The sequence below is a fragment of the Gopherus flavomarginatus genome, chromosome 3, assembly GCF_025201925.1.
Source record: "Gopherus flavomarginatus isolate rGopFla2 chromosome 3, rGopFla2.mat.asm, whole genome shotgun sequence".
Lineage (NCBI taxonomy): Eukaryota > Metazoa > Chordata > Testudines > Testudinidae > Gopherus > Gopherus flavomarginatus.
Window position 1 is genome coordinate 151,423,145 of NC_066619.1, and position 23,799 is coordinate 151,446,943.

Sequence of the window (23,799 nt, forward strand, 5' to 3'; positions counted from 1 at the left end):
AAACCTTCGCAAACCCACGGAACTGGAGTCAGGCTCACAGCTTGTTCTCCGAGCCACAGGACACTCCCTGACTCCGGCCACACTGTGAATCTATCATCTCGCATGCAGCCAGGCAGCTCAAACGTTACCACCCCCAAGCCAGTTCTCAGGTGTGGCGGTGACCCTCATGCACACCCACTGATCTAAGTGCTTACATGGCCAAGCACCTGGCTGGCAGAGCTTTCAGTCTGTGCAATCGTACTGAGAGAGCTGGCATTGCGCTGAGTTGTTTTAAGTTGCTCTGACAGGAAGTGCTGACAGCCCTGCAGGCTGAGCTCCTCCACGGACATTTATCCCCAGAACAAGTACAGAGAAGGCACAGGCAGCAGGCCTGCAAGCTTCTCCACACTCCTCGGCCATTAAATATACCCTAACCATAACCTGAGAGGGCAGCTCAGCCTCCATGCACTTGCAGTACTTAGCTTCTCCGTTAACACTCACTGGGGATGTCCAGGTATGGGTCTGGGTTATGTGATGGGGTTACCTGGGCACTGAGACGGGATAGAGCCCACCAAATGCGTTTCCCAGGTCACCAGACAGCAACCAGGTGTTAGTACTTCAGTCGTTACTGACCTGGGCTGAATTCAAACCAGTGACTGGAAGGGGAAAGTCACTACCCCTCATTACTAGATCTCCTGACTGGATTTCAGTTTTGAGGGACACACAGCTGCAGATAAAGAATTTAAGACATTTTGAGAGTGCCAGTTATATAATGGAAGCCGAGTGTGATTTAATGCTTAGCACAACTATATCCTTCCCAGGTGGACTGCTTTCACTCACTAGGTTTCTTTGGAGATAGATAGATAGACATACACACACACAAAACCTATGTTAAAAAGAAATTTAAGGTTGCAAAGTCAAGCACTCAAAAGTTAGAATATGCCAGAATTAAGGTGGCTTGTGCAACCTTAATCCTCCCTTCCTGTGCGTATACATCATGATACAATCTTCAGTTATGTGATCACATACTGCACCACCAAATTTCAAGTCCCTGTTTCACAACAGGGAGGTGCTAGAGCTTCTCAACCAGATGACTGCAATGCTTTTTGTTTTAAGCACTCACAAAACAAGGTATTTTCCCCTAACTTTGCTCTTGGGAACGGCTGAACCATTTCAGCTGAAAATTTCCAAACAAATTCAACTCAGGCAGATGCCCAACCTAGGGCTCCGGAGCCACATGGGGCTCTTCAGAAGTTAATATGCGGCTCCTTATAAGGCACCCACTCCGGGGTTGGAGCTACAGGCACCAACTTTCCAATGTGCTGGGGGGTGCTCACTGCTCAACCCCTGGCTCTGCCACAGGCCCTGCCCCACTCCACCCCTTCCTGCCCCTCCCCTGAGCCTGCAGTGCCCTCGCTCCTCCCCCTAGAGCCTCCTGCATGTCACAAAACAGCTGATCGGGAGGTGCAGGGAGGGAGAGGGAGGTACTGATTGGCAGGGCTGCTGGTGGGTGGGAGGCGCTGGGAGCAGGGGGGGCAGGGAGCTGCTGGGGAGGCTGCTGACGTATTACTGTGGCTCTTTGGCAATGCACATTGGTAAATTCTGGCTCCTCCTCAGCTCAGGTTGGCCACCCCTGTTCTAACCTATCCCTGCAGCAGACACTTCTGCTGTGAGCATTTAGAACAGTGACTCTCAACTTGCAGCCCAATCAGCACACAGCTGCGGCTCACATGACATCCACAGGGCCCTACAGGTAACGTTGGACGTGGCCCACATAACCCATTTTTGGCCTCGTATAGGGTTCACAGTGGTAACTAGATAGAGAACCACTGATTTAGAAAGTATCATTTGTGACTATCTACAATATGTAAATTAGCCCATGCGCGCGCGCGCGCACACACACACACATACACACACACACACACACACATATCAGTCTCTACCTGGGCTGTTTCTTTGGAGGTGGAGGTGGTGGTGCAAATTCCTCAGTTTCACTGCTGCCTTTCGGGAAATCAAAAGCAAAAGATGCTGATTTGCTCATCCCAGTCTTTTTTTCCTGCCCAGAGCAGTCTTCCACGGGATGGGGACAAGCTGTTCCATTCTCCACTTCCCTGGCCTGTGTGCAGGTTAAAAAGCCCTGTTCTTCCTCCTCTTCCTCCTCTATCCGGCACTGCCTGCTCCATCCTGCACCGTAGTATTTATGCCTTCTCTCATAGGATGAGCCTGGAGGACCCCTGTGGGGCTCCTCGGCAGAGACCCTGTTACTATGAGAGCAGAGAGAAGGCTGTGTCCCCAAGGCGCTAGGATCTGTACCATTACCGTCACAGAGTTCTGCCCCAGGAGGCTTGACTGATGGTCTGGGAGTCCCCTCGCTGCCAGGCGGGTTGCTCGTGCACATCTTTGGGGGAACAGTGGGACTCTCATTAACGATGCCCTTGCTGTGCATTTGCTGGTGAAACCTTGGACTGCTTTCACCCGAACCCGTCTCACTGCCGGCTTGAGAGCCCTCTCTGTGCCCAAAGGAAGGCGAAGGGATTGCAAAGTCTGGATGAGAGGTGGGGCTAGCGCAGGGCCATTGGACCCCAACAGCTGAGTCTGGGCTGCTCAGAAATATTGTCCTGTTATCCTCCTCTGTGTGCGCTGCCATAATGGTAATCTTTGCTGCTACCTGTGTGGCTGAGTCCTGGTATTCCCTTTCGCTGCTCAGGTACCGCACCCCATCTCTCCACAGGCTCTGGGCCTGCTCTTTGAGAGGGCTGCGGGCTGGCCCCTCTCTCTTTGTTTGCGTGCCAGAATGATTTAGCTGCGCCTTCTTTCTCTTGGTGCTCTCGGCATAAATGGGATCACTGTGTGCAGGCTGTGTGTGAGGGGCCCGTTGGGGTGCCGGGACGGTGCTCAGAGGGTCGCTTGCGTTTTCCCCGGGGTTGTCTCGGACGAGACTCGATTGCTCAAGGAGAGGACTGTAATCGTCCTCCTGGGGCAAAGCAAGGGGACTGCTGCTACTGCTGCTGCTGAACACACTGTCTGACAGGGTGGTATTGCCAGAGATAAGTGCTAATGTTTTTCGCTCCGAACGTGTCTTATTTTGCAGAGAGTCCTGTAAACAGTGATCCCTTTGGAAACGCCAGTCTAAGTTCAACAGCCTGCACTCATCTTCACAAAACTTGACTGCCCTCGTCTTTGCCCGTGGATTCACCACAGTCTCTTGCTGTCCCCAGCACCTTAGGGCTGGCTTTTCACTGTCATGCTGTGCCACCTGGCTCTCTGGACACGGCACGTCTGGTGGGACAGGACTCTCTCTACAATAGTCTGTGATTGAACAGTACTCCCCGCTCTCAGAGCCCGGAGAACAGCAGTTGTCACTGCTCTCCGAGGACAGCGTTGCTGTGCCATCTCTTTGTTGAAAGGCTGGACATCCAGCAGAGTCTGGGGTGGAATCAGGGCTTCGATCAGCAAAGATGGATGGTTGGTGGCAGAACCCTCTCTGTGGGCAGGCGAACTTCTCCTTGTTACGAAGCATAGCTCTGTCCTCCCATCCACCCATCTCGCCCTCCAACACCAAACTGTTGAAGGGAATATTTTTTTCCTCTCTGCTTTCCAGGCTGGGCAGGCCCTCCCTGGAGCAGGCTTGGAGATACTGAGGTGCACATTCATTTGGTGTATCACGAATGAAGGGCTTTCGCCCAGCACAGCTGCTGAAATGGTCGAGGCATGTCCTCTGTGCTTCTCCTGGCTTCACAATGAGGTGGTTTTCAGACGCCATTCTCCAGCTGACCTAAGTGGGCCAACGATAAAAAACACATGTTCAGGATGTGCATTAAAAGAAAGAAAAAGGCAAATACTGTTTTGTTGCCAACTCCCCTCAGGTGTGTGGTTAGTTCTGCTCCACACTTGTGTACTCACCACACAGGTGATTACTGAAACCTTGTCTGCTGAAGCTACACGTGTCCTACTTTCTGCACCCTTTGCAGTCCTTGCATTATTAAGTATGTCAATATAGTGAATAAGGTATCCTCTTTCCTTCCTAGTCAGGACAGGGAATAACATTTTCAACCTGTCGTACTGTATGTGTGTATTCTATTAGAGCAATCAACATTGTAAGCTATGCCTCTTTAATTCTAAGAGTATATCTTCCATGTGGCATTATTTCCCCTTCCATTTTATAGACGAGCTTTGCAGCTGTACATCTTACAGACTGGAACCCTCTTAAAACAAAGGGTTCCCCATGGGAAAAACACTTCCCTATATGTGGAATTTCCACTGTAACAGGAGAGAGCCTACTTGGCAAAAGATCTCTTCTTCGATCTGGTTCCTTCCTGCCCTTGCCAGAGGCATTAGTACCTACAGTAGAACTTCAGAGTTACGAACACTAGAGTTACAAACCGACCGGTCAACCACATACCCTGCCTCTGGAACCAGAAGAACGCAAGCAGGCAGCAGCAGAAAACAAACAAACAAAAAGCAAACACAGTACAGTATTGTGTTAAATGCAAACTACTAAAAAAAAATAAAAGGAAAGTTTTTTTTAAAAGGTTTCACAAGGTAAGGGAACTATTTCTGTTTGTTTCATTTAAGTTGGTTAAAAACTGCATTTTTCTTCTGCATAGTAAAGTTTCAACGCTGTATTACGTCAGTAAACTTGTAAAAGAACCAAGTTGAACATTACTGTTCAGAGTTCCGAACATTTCAGAGTTCCGAACAACCTCCATTCCCAAAGTGTTTGTAACTCTGAGGTTCTACTGCACGTATCTGGGGGCATGCATTCGGAAAGACGTTATCTTTACTGCCATTGAAGAGCAGCTGTAGCAAGAACAGGGAATCAAGGATTCTTCCTTGCCACCTCCCTCCCCCATGAGATAGTGATAAATCTTCTTGTCCTCTGTTCTACAAGGGAAGAGAAGTGAGAATCCCACGGAATGCAGAGTGCAACCCATGCCTGGTAAATGCTAAATTGTCGCATTCCTAGGGATTTGACATGGTAGAATCCACTTATAAGGAACTGAAACTTCATAATCGGCCAAATTCTGCCATCACTATCAGGAGGAAAAACAGAGTAACTCCATTGGCTTCAATGAAGTTTAAGCTGCGTTTACCTCCGTGGAAGTAGAGCAAGAACTGGCAGGGATTTGAAGGGGATTTCTATGCTAACAGTCTCTTCTGTGAGCAAGAGTCAGGCTAGCTGTAACCCTAATAACGCGAGACTTGTAGAAGTGAGGATTGTGTGAGGTGAGTAGGAAAGAACTGTGTGAGAAGTTGTTGTGACCTTGTGTAGATAAATATGGAATGTAGACTAGAATCTTATTTAGATATCAAGATGACCTATGTATAAACAAAATGCAGCTGTTGATTATTGTATGTAACAAAAAGGTATAAATGCTGCTATAATTGTTCACCTGGGGAGAGACCCGTTTAACACTCTCCCTCCATGCAATTGCTAGAGATAATAAAGTATCTGATTTGCTGCACCCAACCAGAGAGAGAACTATGTTTTTCTCTGACACCTGAATGAGGATTTGGCCCTAAAAAGAAGCAAAGCAGAGTACTGCAACTCTAATAAAACGCACTGGAGCACTTTTATTCCACTTCACTATAAAATGGTTCACTATAGCCAAGTCTATTCTTAGCAGCTCCCACTGTAGGTGGGGAGAAGGGCACACATTAGGAAATCCTCTGGCTTTCTGGTTGGGTGGGAGCAGTCTTTGTATCAAAGAAAGAGCTGGCTGGTGCAGGATGAATTCAACACAGCTATAATGGAAGACCTTGCAATGCAGCTTTATCACTGACACACCTCCTCTGCTCACCGGTTAGTCAGCGGGGGTGAGCACGTAGGCAGGGATTTCAAGGATATCAGAGAAGGGAGCAGGATCGGGCAAAGATAAAAGATACGGTATTCAAGCTATTAACCGAGTATTTCTCTGGCATAGCTAGAAAGGCTGTGAAACAAAACTCCAGAGCTGAACACCCCCCAGACTTTGGGAGAAACGCTGAGCTGAACTCTGCTGTTTAGCCCCATCTCTGGATGTAACCATTGCTTAATATGTCGTACTCCCTTCATCCATCGGTTTTAGGAAGCTATTAAGGGGGACTGAATGGTTCAGAAGATTTACAGTGGAACAGAGAAACACTCACTAGGCTGCCAGGTTATAAACCCACTCTGACAGAGGACCATTAACAGCTGATAGTGGTTTGATGGTCTGTGTGAAATAAGTTATTCAGTTATTAGCGAGCAGATTTCTACACCACAGCAACGGCTACATTAGGCAAACTTGCTCTCAGCTGAGAAGCCAAGGACTACCTGGGCATGAAGATCCTCTCACCCCTACGGGTGGTCTCAGTCAGGACAGAGGGACACACAGTGGGGCTGTGAGGGGAAGCAGGCCTTGTTTGCCCCATGCAGCATATAAACAGAGAATTTCAGTCCTCGGCTTGTCAAGCAGAAAATTTTCACCAGGGGAAAAAAGCAATTGAAAACGTAACAAGATACTGAGCGACTAACATTATTTTAAAGTACCACATTAATACATGATTCTTCAATAACTGTTTGTGATCTTGGTCAGTATTATCTAATTTACACAAGGTCCCACTAGATTTAACGAGTGGTGTCGCAGGAAGCCAAGCATTTTGCAGCCGAACACAAACCTCTGGTGTCAAGGGGTTTAAAATCCAGTGGAAAGCAGATGAGGCAGAAAAGAAAGATCTTGGCTTACACACCCCCAGAAATAAAAAGTAATGGAGGTGGATGCACAGTAGTCTTGTCATGGCAAATACCCTTATTGCACCCCAACAAAAGCAAATAATATAACGGGTGCAGCACTGTACAATACCACACCCCTTATGAATCATTACCTGCGAGATGTCTGTGTTCATATTCACATCCGCCCAGACGTCAGAAACATCTGGGTTGATCATTGTTGGCTTCACTGCAATCGTTGGCTTCGAGTAAGGTGTGGCAATCACACACTCATCCTCCGGAGGTGTATCCTCAGCCTTGGCTCTAATTCCATTCAGGGTGCGTGAGGGCAAGTTACTAGCTTCCAGCTCCGGGGATGCTTGCAGCCTGTGGGAACGTTTGGGGTAGAAACAGTTTTTGCAGGAGCCAGGCTTCCAAACGTGCTCCACAAAGTTACTGCACACAGACATTTTCAAGTCCTCCTGGTTCAGACAGATGACCCTCTGCATCTTGCGTACTGAGCTCTGCTGGTCATTTTGCATTCACCCTTTGAAGATGGTCTTAAAGATTTAGACTGTCCTGCAGCTGAGCTACCTGGAAAGGCAGAACATTTTATACATGACAATTGGAAGATTTTCATTTAAATTGGGGCGGGGGAGGTGTGTGTTATAATTACACTTACTCTACTTTCACTACAAAGGCTCACTGTTTAGGCACCTAAAAAGCCTCAGCTTCTATGCATAAACTCTACAAGGACGGAGGGTACATCAAACAAGCAGCATTCCTTCAAGAATTAATTGATTGTTTACCCACACGTAACCAGACTCATTCTGGGTCTCTAGACCAAGGGTAAAGGCAACTGATACCGAGGGTGTGTCTTGTAAATATCCATTCATGATTGTGAAAGTGGGCTTCAGGGGAGGAATTATGAGAAAATTATGGCTGGAAGAAACAGGACTGGTGAAGCAAAGGCTAGATCTCAGAATTCTGTAACCTAGTGCTTTGGCAACCGCCATATCTCCCTGAAATTCAGCAGTAATTACACCCTACATTAGGATGGTATGGGAAGGTAATAGAAACGATTTCCAAGAAAAGGGTAACACAGAAATAAAGGCTCTTAATCTGCTGCTGGATCTGATAGGAGAGAAAAATCTGTGTTACAAATAATAGCTTCAGTTAACTGAAATAGCCAATTGTCTGCAAGGCTGAAATGGAACACACACAGACTAACCACTCTCTGCTCCTGGATTACTTGCAGCCGAGGAATCCTGTCCCTCTTTCCTCTCCAATAATGGAAAACGAAAATTCCCCAGGAACAGTTTTTCTATTTTGGGTCATTCTCCTTTCTTTACTGCCAAGTTTAACCAAATTCTCACAACAGCTACCTGAAACTAACACCTTAGGAAAATCTTTAGGGACTGGAGTCCCAGAAAGCTGGCCCCAGGAAAACCATGAGATTGCTGAGAAGGGAAGATGTGCAGAAAAAACATGTCTCTCAATGAAAATCCTTCCATACCGAGTTCTCCCTTAGCTATTTTATTCCCTAAAGCTTTCCTTTGGTCAACAGATGCTAATGTAAAGCAACATGATGCAACTCTCTTCCCTAGGAACTCTCACTAGTTTGGGGCATTCCAAGAATCAGGGCTTTAGGGAGCGAGAGAGAAATTCTGGGGTTTGAACCAAAGTAATTCCCCGATCCTCTGGATAACGGTACGTCTAGGCCTCAGCACTGACCTCTGAGTAAGAGCTTTTGTATGCATTGTCCTCTGTGTTATAGTGTATTAACCCATCACAGCAGCTAGGTGTTATCAACAAAATCCCCTAAAGCAGGGGTAGGCAACCTATGGCACGCGTGCCAAAGGCGGCACACAAGCTGATTTTCAGTGGCACTCACACTGCCTGGGTCCTGGCCACCGGTCTGGGGGGCTCTGCGTTTTAATTTAATTTTAAATGAAGCTTCTTAAAACATTTTAAAAACCTTATTTACTTTACATACAACAATAGTTTAGTTATATATTACAGACATAGAAAGAGACCGTCTAAAAATGTTAAAATGTATTACTGGCACGCGAAACCTTAAATTAGAGTGAATAAATGAAGGCTCGGCACACCACTTCTGAAAGGTTGCTGACCTCTGCCCTAAAGCAAAGAGCACTAGCTTTCCCAGACTCAGGCTGCAAATTGAGGCTTCAGTATCGTTTGGTGGCACTACAAAGACATTATATTCTAGGTCTCAACCGCACAAAAACATTATTAAAAAGGCACATATCAACATGGCACTCCTGAGTGCTGAAGGAATCATGAGTCCAGTGCAAGCTCCTGGGTTGTTTGGTTGAAAACGGATCCTTTCTACACAACAAGGCTCCCTAATAACCAGTTTGCATTCTGAAGTCTATCTCTGCAAGGAAAAAGGGCTAAAGATTGAGGGGTTTTTAAATAAAAGCTCAGCAGTCATTTGATCCATTATACTAAGCTCAGAAGAGTCAACAATTTTTAGCTGTGGTCCAAATTTAAAAGTTCACTTTTGAAATTGGACTAAACTTTGGTGCTTTGCACTAGTTCTCGGAGAGAGTGAGTCCAACAAACTATGTTTTATTTCTCTGCCGTAAAGTGGCAACAGCATTTCGAAAGTTACGATATTAGAATTCAGGGACCTCGTCTGATCTACTTAATTTGTTTTTTTAGAAAAGTCTACCTCAGCTCCAGGCCTAAGTTTACCAATTTTAAGTCAAATGTTATGTTTTGGTGGATTCCAGAAGGGGGCAAAATACGGTAGTAATGGAAATTCAATTGCAATATTAACTACGGGGTGAATGCCGGAGCTCCACAATTCAGTATAATTAACACATTACTGTAGCCTACACACGTTTACAAATAATATATTCCTGCTTTATTTTCCCTTCAGATTTTTCAAATTCCTTTAGATTTATAATGCTGTAGTTAACTGTTTTAGAAATTTGAACGTCTGTACAGTCGGAGGGCAGAATTTCCCTGTTATCCCAGTAGTGGGATCAAAAAGTAGGCAAAAGGATTATAATGGGAAACATGTTTAATACCATGACAAAAATGGCTAAATTAGCCTCACAAGGACTATTGCGTCATGTGACACTTAACTTAAAGACAAAGTATTACCACCATAAAAATAATTGGAGGGGAGGGCAGTAACAGTGAAGTTCACTTAAATCCACATCAAAGAAGCTAGAAATTGCTTCTTCCCTAATTTTCATTTTTAATGTTATTTAATTAAAATTTATTAATAACCACATTAAAGAATATACTAAGCTGAGGGAACTCTACCTTTTTTCACCTGATACACAAACCACCCACCTTCGTTCCTCTATATCCCCAAATCCTTTGCAGTGGGTTAGGCAAAAAGAAATTCGCCAATAGACAATAATTTGTTAATTTTTTAGCTCATTGTGTCACATATGGCCAAATAGGTCATTTAAGTCACTGCATGCACCTTTTATAATCTCACATTTGAAAACACAAGTGTACATTCTTCTTGGACATTTAATTAACTGCACATTCTGCAGCATTAAATGCTCAAAAGGTAAAGCTATTTGCATCCATAAAGTTATCTGTGGAGCCAAAAGGACTAGAATGGAAGATCACACTCTGATTTTGTTTGTTTGAAAAAAAAAGCTTCCTAAATCACCATAGGTTTGTAACATCAATATTGAGAACAACTACTACTATATACAGCCACACTGCAGTAATTAAACTACTAGCAAAACTTTACCTTGCATTAGGTAGTATATAAGGACTATTTTTTAAACCAATGGAAATTTACATAGCAAGTTTTGATACTATCACAGGTCCAGAAGAGCAAAGATGGGAGTAATGGAAATATCCCAATCATGCAAATTCCGCAAAAGAGTGACACCAGTCACAGACTTCACTGTACTTCTTTTTTCCCCCATGCAAAACCCACCTTATTCAACAGGAATCTCTCTGTGGACATTTGTTCATAAAGTTCCACTGATGACAAGTCAAGTCACATGGGGCTGTGAAGCCAATACAATGCTGGAGGATTTCCATAACTATTGATTTGCAGTGTAATTTTAAAAGTATTCGGCTATCGTAAAATACATTTTTCCCCCAATACTGCAAAATACAGGAAATGAAATTCAAGCAACAGATTGAAACTTGCTAACCCAAATGTTCCTGGAATCACTAAGTTCAAAGAATCAGACTCTTCAATTAAATAAAAAGCCATCACATGCTTCTGGGCGATAGAAAATAGAGGCTGGTTGTAAAGTATGTTAAAGTAATGCCAAGGTGATAAGGGTCTGACTTGCAGGCATAACCAAGGCCATTTGAACCCAGCCTAGCCCTGTTTAGATATTTCGGGGGTAAGCAGCACATGTGGGCAAAGAGGAAGTGGTAGCCTGACACTGGCTAAATAAAGTCAGGGAGTTAAGAGCCGAATCACGATTTTAGGACTGTTTGACGCGCACAGTAATGCGATCAGTGGCAGGAATCCACTTCGAAACCAAGCTCAGTCTAAACAAAGCGAGACCACATTTGTTTCACGGTTTCCAGTTACACGAGAAGCGCTCTGGCCTTGCACAACCTTATGCAAACCCCCCCGGCTCCGCTTGCAAACACTTCGGTCCGCGTGTTTTAAATCGCGCGGTCAGCTCCGGGGGCTGGCAGGCTCCCACCCCCCCGCGCTGCGGGCGGCGCTTGCCGGTGGCTTTGTGGGGCCACGTGCTGGAGGAGACTCACCTGCGCCAAGGAAACATTCGCCGTGAAGCCACCTCGGCCCCCGCGCGGCCAGGAAAGCTCAAGGCGCTGGCGGGTCCATCCCCAGGAACCTGCGTGCAAAGAACAGGAGCTCGGCTGGAGTGACTGCGGTCCCCGGGGAAGCCCAGCCCAGCCCCGCCTCTGCTGCCCGCCAGCCGGACAAACCCGGGCTGGCTGCAGAGCGGCGCCCGCCCGTGGGGAGACACCGCGGGACCCCCCCCCGGGCAGCTGCCGAGCTCAGGGCAGAGACCCGCGCCCGGAGCTCACGAACCTCGCACCCCGGCTCGGCTCAGCGCCCGCCCGCCCGGAGAGCGCCACTGCGGGGCGGGGCTCCCGGCTCCTCCTCCTGGGACCGCGCGGCCGGCGGCGGGCGCTGAGCCCCCTCCAGTCCCAGCGTCACCCCCGCCCCCCCAATCCTCCCCAGCCCCCATAACCTGCCCCGACAGCCCCCCCAGCGGTACCCCCCGCCCCCCAAATCCTCAGATCCTCCCCAGCCCCCATAACCCTCCCCGACAGCCCCCCCAGCGTCACCCCCGCCCCCCAAATCCTCCCCAGCCCCCCATAACCTTCCCCCAGCGGCACCTCCGCCCCCAAATCCTCCCCAGCCCCCATAACCCTCCCCGACAGCCCCCCCAGCGTCACCCCCGCCCCCCAAATCCTCCCCAGCCCCCATAACCCTCCCCGACAGCCCCCCCAGCGGTACCCCGCCCCCCAAATCCTCAAATCCTCCCCGACAGCCCCCCCAGCGGTACCCCCGCCCCCCAAATCCTCAGATCCTCCCCAGCCCCCATAACCCTCCCCGACAGCCCCCCCAGCGGCACCCCCGCCCCCCAAATCCTCCCCAGCCCCCATAACCTGCCCCGACAGCCCCCCCAGCGGCACCCCCGCCCCCCAAATCCTCCCCAGCCCCCCATAACCTTCCCCCAGCGGCACCTCCGCCCCCAAATCCTCCCCAGCCCCCCATAACCTTCCCCTACAGCCCCCCCAGCGTCACCCCCGCCCCCCAAATCCTCCCCAGCCCCCCCATAACCCTCCCCGACAGCCCCCCCAGCGGTACCCCCCTCCCCAAATCCTCAAATCCTCCCCAGCCCCCATAACCTTCCCCTACAGTCCCCCCAGCGGCACCCCCGCCCCCCCAAATCCTCCCCAGCCCCCCATAACCTTCCCCTACAGTCCCCCCAGCGGCACCCCCGCCCCCCAAATTCTCCCCAGCCTCCCATAACCTTCCCCCCCAGCGGCACCCCCACCCCCCAAATCCTCCCCAGCCCCCATAACCTTCCCCTACAGTCCCCCCAGCGGCACCCCCGCCCCCCAAATTGTCCCCAGCCTCCCATAACCTTCCCCTACAGTCCCCCCAGCGGCACCCCCGCCCCCCAAATCCTCCTCAGCCCCCCATAACCTTCCCCTAGCGGCACCCCCGCCCCCCAAATCCTCCTCAGCCCCCCATAACCTTCCCCTAGCGGCACCCCCGCCCCCAAATCCTCCCCAGCTCCCCATAACCTTCCCTCAGCGGCACCCCCTGCCCCCAAATCCTCCCCAGCTCCCCATAACCTTCCCCTACAGCCCCCCCCAGCGGCATCCCCCGCCCCCAAATCCTCCCCAGCCCCCCATAACCTTCCCCCAGCGGCACCCCCTGCTCCCAAATCCTCCCCAGCCCCCCATAACCTTCCCCTACAGCCCCCTCAGCGGTACCACCACCCCCCATATCCTCCCCGGCCCCTATAACCTTCCCCTACAGCCCCCCATAACCTTCCCCTACAGCCCCCCCAGCGGTACCCCCCGCCCCCAAATCCTCAAATCCTCCCCAGCCCCCATAACCTTCCCCTACAGCCCCCCAGCGGTACCCCCTGCCCCCAAATCCTCAAATCCTCCCCAGCCGCCCATAACCCTCCCCGACAGCCTCCCCAGCGGCACCCCCGCCCCCAAATCCTCAAATCCTCCCCAGCCCCCATAACCTATCCCTACAGTCCCCCCAGCGGCACCCCCGCCCCCCATATCCTCCCCAGCCCCCCATAACCTTCCCCTACAGCCCCCCCAGCAGCACCCCCCGCCCCCCAAATCCTCCCCAGGCCCCCATAACCCTCCCCGACAGCCCCCCCAGCGGCACCCCCATCCCCAAGTCCTCCCCAGCCTCCTATAACCCTCCCCTACAGACCCCCCAGCAGCACCCCCCAAATCCTCCCCAGCCCCCCTTAACCCTCCCTTCCAGCCCCCTCAGCGGCACCCCCCGAGCCCTAGCCCCCTACAGCCTCCCAGCCCTCTACAGCCTCCTCAGAGGCACCCCCCAAGCCCCGAAACCTCCCCAGCCTACCATAACCCTCCTCTACAGCCTCCCCGAGCAGCAGCCCCGGAGCCCTAGCCCCATACCTCCCCCAGAAGCACCCCCCATGGCCTCCCCAGCCCCTCATAACCCTCCCCTACAGCCTCTCCCAGTGGCACCCCCTACCACCCTGCCCTAGAGCTGGGCCTAGCTGCACCTCCCGAGCCCCAAATCCTCCCTCGGAGCCTCCCCAGCCTCCCATAACCCTCCCCTACAGCCTCCCCTGGTGGCAACCTCCGAGCCCCAAATCCCCCCCAGCCCCTCATAACCCTCCCCCTACAGCCTCCTCCAGCGGTACCCCCTGAGCTCCAAATCCTCCCCCATAACCCTCCCCTGCAGCCCTGCCCAGCAGCACCCCCCAGCCCCAAATTCTCCCCCAGAGTCCACTTCCCAGCGGCACCCCCACTGCCCTGCCCTAGAGCCAGACCCAGCTGCAGCCTCAGCTCTAGCTCCAGCCCCAAATCCTCCCCCACTGCCCTCCTGCAGAGCACCCCCCAGCCTCCCTCAGCAGCACCCCCCACCCCCAATGGCCTCCCCTAGCGTACCCCCAACCCCTCCCCCAAATCCTTCCCCAGCAGCACCCCCAACTTTCCTCTAGCACCTCCAACCTTCCTCCAGCCCCCCCCCCCCACGGTCCTTCCCTAGCAACACCCACAGCTGCCTCCCCCAGCTCCCCCATGGCCGTTCCATAGAGCCTCCCCCAGCAGCACCCCCCACCCCCAATGGCCTCCCCTAGCACTTCCCCAACCCCTCCCCCAATCTTCCCCCAGCCCCCCATGGCCCTTCCCTAGCAGCATCCCGCAACCACCTCCCTCAGCACCCCCACAGCCCTCCCCTAGAGCCTCTTACAGCAATTTAGTGCATTATTAAGTAAATACATAATTTAATAAAAATAAAATGTAAAAGACAAGTGCAAAGTACCACACTGAGGAAGTTAAAAATCAAATCTCAACTATAAACTGGGGAATAATTAGCGAGGCAGTAGTAGTGCTGAAAAGGATTCCTGGGTTATAGTGGATCACAAATTGAATTTGAGTCAACAATGTGAAAAAAAGGCTAATATCGTTCTGGGGTGTATTGACAGGAGTGTTGTATGTGAGACATGGGCAGTAATTATCTAAACGGGTTGAGGCCTCCTCTGGAGAACAGTGTCCCATTTTAGCTACCACCTTTTCAGCCAGATATGGACAAATCAGGGAGACTGCGGAGGAGAGCAGCAAAAATGAGCAAAGGTTCAGAAAACCTGACCTCTGAGGAAAGGTTGAAGAAACTGGGCATGTTTTGTCTTGAGAACATAAGACTGAAGGGGGACCTGATAATAATCTCCCAATATGTTAGGGGCTGTTATAAAGAGGACTGTTATCAATTATTCTGCGTGTCCAGTGAAGGTAGGACAAGAACTAATGGGCTTAATCTGTAGCCAGGGAGATTTAGATTAGATATTAGGAAAAACATATAATGATAAGGGGAGTTCAGCTCTGGAACAGGCTTCCAAGGGAGTTTCTGGAATCCCGTCATTGGAGGTTTTTAAGCACAGGTTGGACAAAGACCTGGCAGGGATGGCCTAGGTGCAGGAGGCTGGAGTAAATGAGCTCTCAAGGTCTTTATGACTCCATTCTGTGATTCTATGAAAGCTGCTGATCTCTCCCCCACCCCCCATAAAATATAAACATCTAATAATGATAAAATGAAATTTTAGCACCTCTGGACAGGGGCGGCTCTAGCTTTTTTGCCGTCCCAAGCATGGCAGGCAGGCTGTCTTCGGTGGCATGCCTGTGGGAGGTCCCCAGTCCTGCGGATTCGACAGCTTGCCTGCAGAGGTCCCTGGTCCCACGGATTTGGTGGCATGACTGTGGGAGATCCCCGGTCCCGCAGCTTCGGCGTACCCGCCACTGAATTACTGCCAAAGGCGCGGGACCGGCGGATCTCCCACAGGCAAGCCGCCGAAGGCTGCCTGACTGCCACCTTTGCAGGGACTGGCAGGGTGCTCCCCGTGGCTTGACGCCCCAGGCACGCGCTTGCTGCGCTGGTGCCTGGAGCCGCCGCTGCCTCTGGTAACCCCGTCAGGTTCTCGTCCGATTCGTAGTTTTCCTGAGTGCTGAATGAACAGCGTATCATAGGACCTAAAGAAATCCCAGAGACACGTCTGTGTATGAAAACTCCACTATTCTGAGCACTTCACCTTTTTACAAAAGGAGAGTTGATCACACACTCTTTTTAGAGTGTCAGATATAACAAAGCTGAAAAATTAATGAGCAAACCGGGAGTTCCCAGCTGGCCAGGCTGGAGAATTAGAAAGCACTGGTGAAGATCAGTTTCAAGGACGTTTATTATCAGGTATTCTAAGTCCCCTCCTCCCCCCAGAAGTATAAATCTATTACTAGTTAAACCAACTGTCCTATTAGGTTGGAACTCCCGGATTTCTGTGCTTTTAGATGGTGACGGTGATTTTTACAGTCCATCTTTTGCATTACAAAACTGAACCTCTGACAGAAAGTAGCATTAAAATGGCTGTCTCCATCCCAAAAACCTCTGAATGGAGATTAGGAGATAGTGACAGAAACTTAAATGTCTCTTAAAATTCCTTTTTAAATGCTCTCTATACATTCGTATTTAGCAAATCCAGGATTTATTTACCTGTCAATGGTTGGGGAAGGTGCCGAACACCGCACAGCCATGGGCCTTAACATAGTACAGCTCGTCATGGGAGAAAAGCTCTGACTGAGCCTACACAGTGGCATTGGTCCAGGCATCTGTGCTGTGTCTTCCCATGTTAGCTGAGAGCTTTGGGGTGAAAGCTCACTGGTGGGGCCTGTGCTAAGACGCAGTTTGCCTGAGCCACATCCCAGTCATAAAAATGTTATTGCGATTAAGTCAGAGGTAACAAAGTAGTGAAAGAACCTCCACCCACCAGCCTTATATAATAAGCAAGTAAATAATGGTAGCAGAATAATTAAGAATCTAAATATGCTCAAATAAATTTGTTAGTCTCTAAGGTGCCACAAGTACTCCTGTTCTTTTTAAGAATCTAAAAACATTTCAGGCAATTTATCATAGGGGACTAGTTCCTTTGACATCAATGGGCTTTGGATCAGATCCCTGGAGTACTGTATGCTGAGTGACAATTAAAGTCCCCTTTCACCTAAGATCATCATGTGGGCAGTCACCCCACTGCTCAGTTCATTCCTATTACGTGCAAGTGGATTCTCACCAGACCTGCCGAGCTCTCATCCTATCGCCTTCCCCTGCCCCTACAGGCTGGCTGCAGGAGCTGCACTCCTTCATGGCCAAGAACCCATAAGCAGCCCTCACGACTTCTCTCCAAAGCAGACAGGCCAGACACACCCAAATCTCACACACTTCCCCTCTTCCTGATTCCCAACCTTGCTAACAAACTCCACATTTCTGGGCTGAGATTACTAAAATAAGACATAAAAAGGGAACTCTTTAATGGGTCTCTGAATCATCCCCCAACAAAGTTAACACCCTATTAACATTGGGCGGAGTTCCTCTGGGTGGCGTCCACTGGCTCCCTTGACGCCTTCGAGGAGCAGTGGGCACTGTCCGGGGTTCTCTCCTTGGTGTCCCCGTCAGGCTCCCTTCTTATGACCCTTTGACCGCACTCCTGTCCCTGTTCTTTTATTAGTTGTCCCCCGGAATCAGTTGGGTTCTGAGGTCCTGTAGATCCTCCCCTTAGGCTGGGGGGGGGGATCCTTTAGCACTGGGCGGGCTTCTGCCCACCCAGTTCCCAGAAACCCAATAGGTACATGCCCAAATAAATTTGTTAGTCTCTAAGGTGCCACAAGGACTCCTCGTTGTTCTTGTATGAACAGTGTAACTTTCAAAGCAAACAAAATCCTATGACCAGAGAACCAAAGGGAAAAGGATTTCATCAGGAACTTTTGCAAAATAAGGATCAAATTCTGATCTCCATTGTACCAGTGTAAATTTCAGTGCAATAACTCCAGCTTGATAACAGTGTGAGTGAGAACAGCATTTGGCCAAAGGACAGAGAACATGCTTTGTTCTGAGGGTCCATCACTGAGTTGCACACTACACCACACTCCAGCCTCCTGATAAGCCTCAGAAGGCATTTAAGCTGGGGATAGTTAGTGTCTATACCTAAGGACACTGCACTGACTTAAATCAACAAATTCTCTTGTTCCACTAAAGTAGCAATATTTAATTAATGTATTTTATTATTCTTTATTGCTTCATCGATAAAAGCCTACTGCATCTAAAAAAATCCATATTATCGATGCTTCGTATTTATGTAGCAAGTCCATGTAGCGAGTCATCAGGAGAGCTGGGATTAGAAACCAAAGCTCCTGACTGCCAAACCCACATCCAGTCCATCTGACAGACCGTGCTGCTTCTCAAACACAGTTAACAAATTAATCTCTGAAAATCCAAATTTCTCTCAATATCTGGCATTGTTTTCGTTTACTTCGTGCACTGCTGCAACCTATCCTTCACAGGACCTGGGCAGCATTAGCGTTCGAAGAGTTGTGAGACTTCAGTTAAAATTTGGAGCTGGCTTGATGCAGCAGCACTAGGAACCCTGTTAGTTTAGATGAACTGAAGAGAAGAAGTAACAGCACTGATGGCAGAGTGGGTCATCTTACCAGTAACAAAGCGACTGCTTAATCCTTTGTCCAGATGACAATCCTATGAATTCCCATCTCTGTGCAGAGTGCTGAGAATCAAGAAGTCGATCAGTGACCAATGCAGCAATTTCTTGGCTCAGGAGGACAGTATCCAAGAGGGACCTCTGCTCTGCTTGCTTAAGAAATTCTGGGATAATAGCTCTTTTAACTGAGTGTCCAGTTTTTGCTTGAGGTGTTGGCTGCGGGAGAGGGCACTGAACCACATATAACGGAGCTGACGAACAAGGGGTCTTTGTCAGCTGTGGGACACCTGCAGCTGTTTCAGCATGCCTCTCCCAGGAGGGGTGGTTTTGTTGGAGAATAGTCTACAAAAGATCGAGCAAATTGAGCATAAAAGAAAAGCTTTTACTGATTAAGTCACTGAATCGCCTTAAAATAAAGCTGTGTTATCTAATATGCTCCCTAGGGCCATGTGGTAACTGCGAAAACGCCTGAGAGGCCAGCCAGGTCATCCTAGATCAGCTGTCATTGGTAGATATCCTCTTGGAAAGGAATTTGCTGTTTTTAAACCCTGCTCATTTTTGTTTATTTTTAACCGGCATTCTCTTCCAGTACATAACTGGCAAATAGTTACTCGCCATGACAGGCAGCCACCCTTGACTGAATGCTACCAAGGAACAGGTGCCCAGAATGAAACGTGGCTTTTTAAATCACTGCACAGTGCTGCTCTTGTCTGCCGGGTGATGACAAAAGTGACCATGCTATTGTAACACAGAAACAGCCAGCCACTGTCCTCAGAAGCATCAGCTCAGCGTGTATTGTTCTCTTGTTGCCATGTTAATTGAAAGTGGTTATAATGCCCTCGAAAACTGCCGGGAGGATGGCACTGGAGACTGAGTCACTCACCAGTGGACTGATGACAATGCACTCAGCCAACGCACACAAGGCTTTACAGACACTATACTCAAAATGTCATCACTTGCATGGCCTGGTGTTCAGACGTGTGGAGCACCCATGGCTCCTGCTGAAAATCAAAGGGAGCTGCTGTGTGCTAAGCACTTCTGATCCATATTTAGATTTATCAGTAGCTGATTGATTTGTGTGCCACTGCACGGCACCTGCTTTGGGAAATGTTGTCCTGTTTCTGTAAATGTATTGTTACAGTTATCGGCATCTAGATACACTGTACTCTGCTGAGCCACACTTTGGAGAGCAATTCGATTCAGCGAGGCAAGCCATCAAATCCCTTTCAGGGTCTGGTCATCTACAGATACCTAGCACATTCTGAGAGCTGATCAGCCCATTGCTGTGTCTTTCGCTCTGTATAAAACCAACAAAGCATGAGGAACCACATGGACACAGTAGGAAGGGTGGGGGGCAAATAACCACATTTACTAAATATATACAACGTGCAAGGCCTAGTTACATACACCCACTGCTGCTCTGCCTGGCTTCTAAAACAGAGGATATGGCCACAACGCAATTAGGTTATGTGACATTCCCCAGGATACAATCTAGACAGATGGACAACTGCGTCCCCTCAATTCTCCAACCTGAGGTGCCTTTTACAGTGCTTCGCTGTGAGAACTACCACTCCTGGTCTGCCCACACACAGCCTCCATCATGTAAATCACTCCCAGCTATACTGTATGAATGCTTGGGCCAGCCAGCCGTGAATTACACTGCAGGCAACATCATCAAATTCCCAGTCCCCGACTTCCCCACAGAAATGTGTGTCTTGTGTTGCCCAGCACCCTCCGGGACAATGCGAGCTCATAGAAAGTCTGTCATTTTATTAATAGGAAATGATATGCACAAATCTTGTTATCTCAAATGGCGTTCCCCAAATATGTCAATCCAATTAAACTGGTTTAAATAAAATAAAGTAAAATGCAACTAACGCCTAACTTAACAAGCTAAGCGATTTCAAAGCAAAAAAGTTTCTCTCACTACAGGTTCTAGAAGTCTTACTGGCTGAATTCCATCTGCCAAGATGTCTTCCTAGTCCAAAGATGCTTCCTTTGTCCTTCAAGGGTGGTTGATGCTCTAAGTAGAGATGAAGGGAGAAATATTTTGGGGTGTCTGTTGCCTTCTTTCGTAGTTCTCTTTTTCTTTGTAAATCATCTCTAACTGAGGCTCAGGAGACAGCAAGTCTGTGGGGATGGGAACCTTCAGCTGTTTCTTTGCCAAAATGTAGATTTCTCACTCACACACTTTTTCCTGTCAAAGAGTAGCCACTTAACCAGGCGATAGACCATTTGATTTTGTTGACATCTGGCCTGTCAGTTTGCCTTTTGCCTCTGAGGAACTGGTTTGTGGCTGCGTTTCTAAACTTGGAAAGTCTCAGTAATGTTATACAGTAGAATATTATATCTTTACATACAACCTTGCCAAACATATTTTACCAATGTCAATAACGATCAGCGAACTAGGAATTTTCAAACACCACCTCACAAGGAATACTTTGCCCAAAATTTATCACAGACTTGGGAAAAGGGATGAAGATCGGGGTACAGACTATCATCGTGTGTGACTGCAGCAGTAGCTTTAATCTAACCAGCACCAATAGCAGTGAAGCCACTCCAGCACAGACTTCAACGCAAGCTTTCCGTGGGACCCTGGTACACACTTGAGCAGCCAGCCCATGCTGAAGTCCATGCTGCTGCGGTCTCACTGCTATTGACATCTGAGCTAGCATGATTATAGCTGCCTTGGGTATTTTCTACACATGCTGCAATCACACTTCCAGAAGCAGTGAATGCATACCAGTGCAACACAGGGAGCATCACCAGAGGGCTCACAAACTATTTAAAGCAGTGGTTTTCAACCTTTTTTCATATGTGGACTCCTAAAAAGTTTTAAATGGTGGTGCAGACCCCTTTGGAAATTTTAGACGTGGTCAGTGGAACCCCAGGAGTCCGTGGACCACAGGTTGAAAACCACTGATTTAAATAGTTTGTGAACCCTCATATGGTGACTTTTCATGGGCATGGGATGGATGGTCACCAGCAGGAACTGGATGGAGCCCACCCATCTAATGCCCATGAAAAGCCATCATATGGCAATCTATTTCTGGTCACACCTGACATAGGAGAGCTTCATCATACTGGTGACACTGAAGTGTATTGAACCAATGTCCCAGCTTGGCATTAGGGGACACCGTATTGCTGGGGTAATTGTCTTTCAACAATTATCCTGACCACCTGTGGTACTTTCTGCAAGAGACGGCTCTGAACCCAGGCATCCTGGCTGGTTCTAAATCCCCCTTGGCAAAGGTACCTCCTTTACTTCCTGCTCAAAGCTGTGTGAAGTGTTGCAGAGCATTGCTGCTTTACACTCGAAAGGTGGCTGCATTTCAGCGATGGAGGAAGTGAAGTGACTGGCCCTGACTGTGATCTCGAAGTGTAGCTCCATCTACATCCATGGAGATACTGCAGATTTATGCCACGAGGTGAGGGCAGAACCCATCCCCCAGTTGTATATGAGTTACAGTTTGGAAAGTGCTTTGCAATCCTCCGGTGAAGGTATTGTATGAATATTAGACAATCATATTGTTTGTTATGCACAAAGAATAAATGTGGAGCTATTCTGAAGAAACCTTGCATACAAAATGGTCTTGTTGAAGGATTTTTCGCACACCCTGTAACAGGACGCCTGACTACCTGGGTGGTGCTGATTGCAAGCAACAATGACCCCTTTATCTGAGCCAGATCAGAACCACTCTGTCAGCAGCCCTTCTCCATTAAAGAAAAGAAAAGAAAACCTCTCTGTGGTCAGCAGTTTCCTTATCTACCTATCTTTCCATATTACTAGACAATGGGATTGTGTTTTTATATGGTAATGGTACAATCATTTGAACGGTCGCACTTTTAAAATTCTAATGTGAAAAAGGTTCATTGCCCCGAATTACATACCCAGTCAATGAATAATAGGGACGTTGTGGAGGCTAACAACCCCCAGCCCCCACCAGTATAACTGCCATTTACTGGAATTGGGGGAGGGGAGGAAATCCCCCGCACAGAACAGCGGCAACTCTATTTCCCAGAGTTCAAAAGGAATCATGAAAAAGGCCTTTGAATCCCTCGACTTACAGTGACCATGTGTCAGCACGGAGATTTGATGGTGCCCTTTCCCCTCTTCACATAATGCCCTCTTGTGTACAGAAATACAAATTGCATTCGTATTAAGTGGGATAAAACAGTAATGATCAGGAGAATTGCTTGAGTAACAGGATGACCAAGATATTTGTGACAAGCTCTGGCACTTCCTCACATCAGCACAATGGTGGTTTTCTTTTCCTAAGCATGTGGGGACACAAGCTCTGACACAGTATGATTTTACAGCTACCATTTGATATATAGACTAGCTACACACATATACCCCCCCCCCAGCGACCCCTCCACAGCTATCTGTGTGCTCATGCATGTGCACGTGCGCGCGAGCGCGCACACACACACACACACTTGGAAAAGCCTTGTAATGAGAATTGCTGATCTTCCTGCTGGCAACGAACAAAGCTAATTTGACACGTTTGCTTGAGGAACATTCCCCCCTCACCACGTGTCAAGGGAACAGACTCCAAACCGTTTCCCTCCTGCGGTCACATCCCTTGGGGAATAACCAGCTCCTTGTCCAGACATGAGAGCCAGGAAACACACAAATATCTGACCGAATTGGCTGTTGTGCACAGTTTGTGGGGAAGAGACACAGAGATAGCAGCATCCTGCTGCCTAACTTGGTCCCGTCTGGGGGTTTGTGGCTCTGCTGACTCAGGGAGGTTTGTTTGGCGGGGAATGGCCATACTCCGTGGCACCATCCACAAAGGACATTGCCAGAGTCATACAGTTTAAGACCAGAAGGAATCACCAGCCATCTAGTCTGAGCTCCTTTACAGCACAGGCCATGAAAGCCGCCATGAACGCCACCAGCAACCCACACACTAAACCCAACAATGGAAACGAGGCCAAAACATTACAGCCCACAGGATACTAGACTGTGGCATGCCACAGGCAGAGAACATGAGGGCAGAGAAATGATTAAAGTGAGAGATACACAGATAATCCTGGCCAGTCACCCGCACGCTGCAGAGGAAAGTGAAAACACACAAGATCACTGCCAATCTGACCTGGGGGGAAATTCCTTCCCCACCCCACACATGGCGATCATAAGCATGTAAGCTAGAAGTGCCAGCCAAGCACCTGAGAGAGAGAGGATGCTTGGTGCCACCTCAGAACTTCCCACTCCACACACTCATCCAGTGTCCTGTCTCCATCCCTGATGCTTAAGAGGACGGAGGCCAAAAAACCTAAAAGACACCAGAATACATTTGACATCAGAAGACACCCTGACCCCTGCAGGTGACCGGCTGAAGTACAGATGCATGAGATTTAGGAACATAAGAGAAACCAGAGAGGATCTTCAGGAATGCCGAGCCCCATCCCCCACCATTCACAAGCAACCCCATAAGACAATGC

At 48.9% G+C, this 23,799-nt stretch overlaps 1 protein-coding gene across 2 annotated transcripts in view; it reads right to left on the bottom strand.

Moving 5' to 3' along the window:
* Positions 1-11,454, bottom strand: part of PRAG1 (PEAK1 related, kinase-activating pseudokinase 1) — a 45,533-nt gene extending 34,079 nt beyond the window's left edge. The window contains exons 1-3 of one of the 2 annotated variants that reach the window (XM_050944978.1): positions 11,381-11,454; positions 6,826-7,243; positions 1,923-3,754 (exon numbers count right to left, since the gene is read on the bottom strand). In XM_050944978.1, coding sequence (XP_050800935.1) covers positions 1,923-3,754; positions 6,826-7,191 — 2,198 coding nt within the window. In that variant the 5' untranslated portion in view covers positions 7,192-7,243; positions 11,381-11,454. The remainder of the gene's footprint in view (positions 1-1,922; positions 3,755-6,825; positions 7,244-11,380) is intronic. The other variant, XM_050944979.1, reaches the window with a different exon arrangement.
* Positions 11,455-23,799: the final 12,345 nt, after the last annotated feature.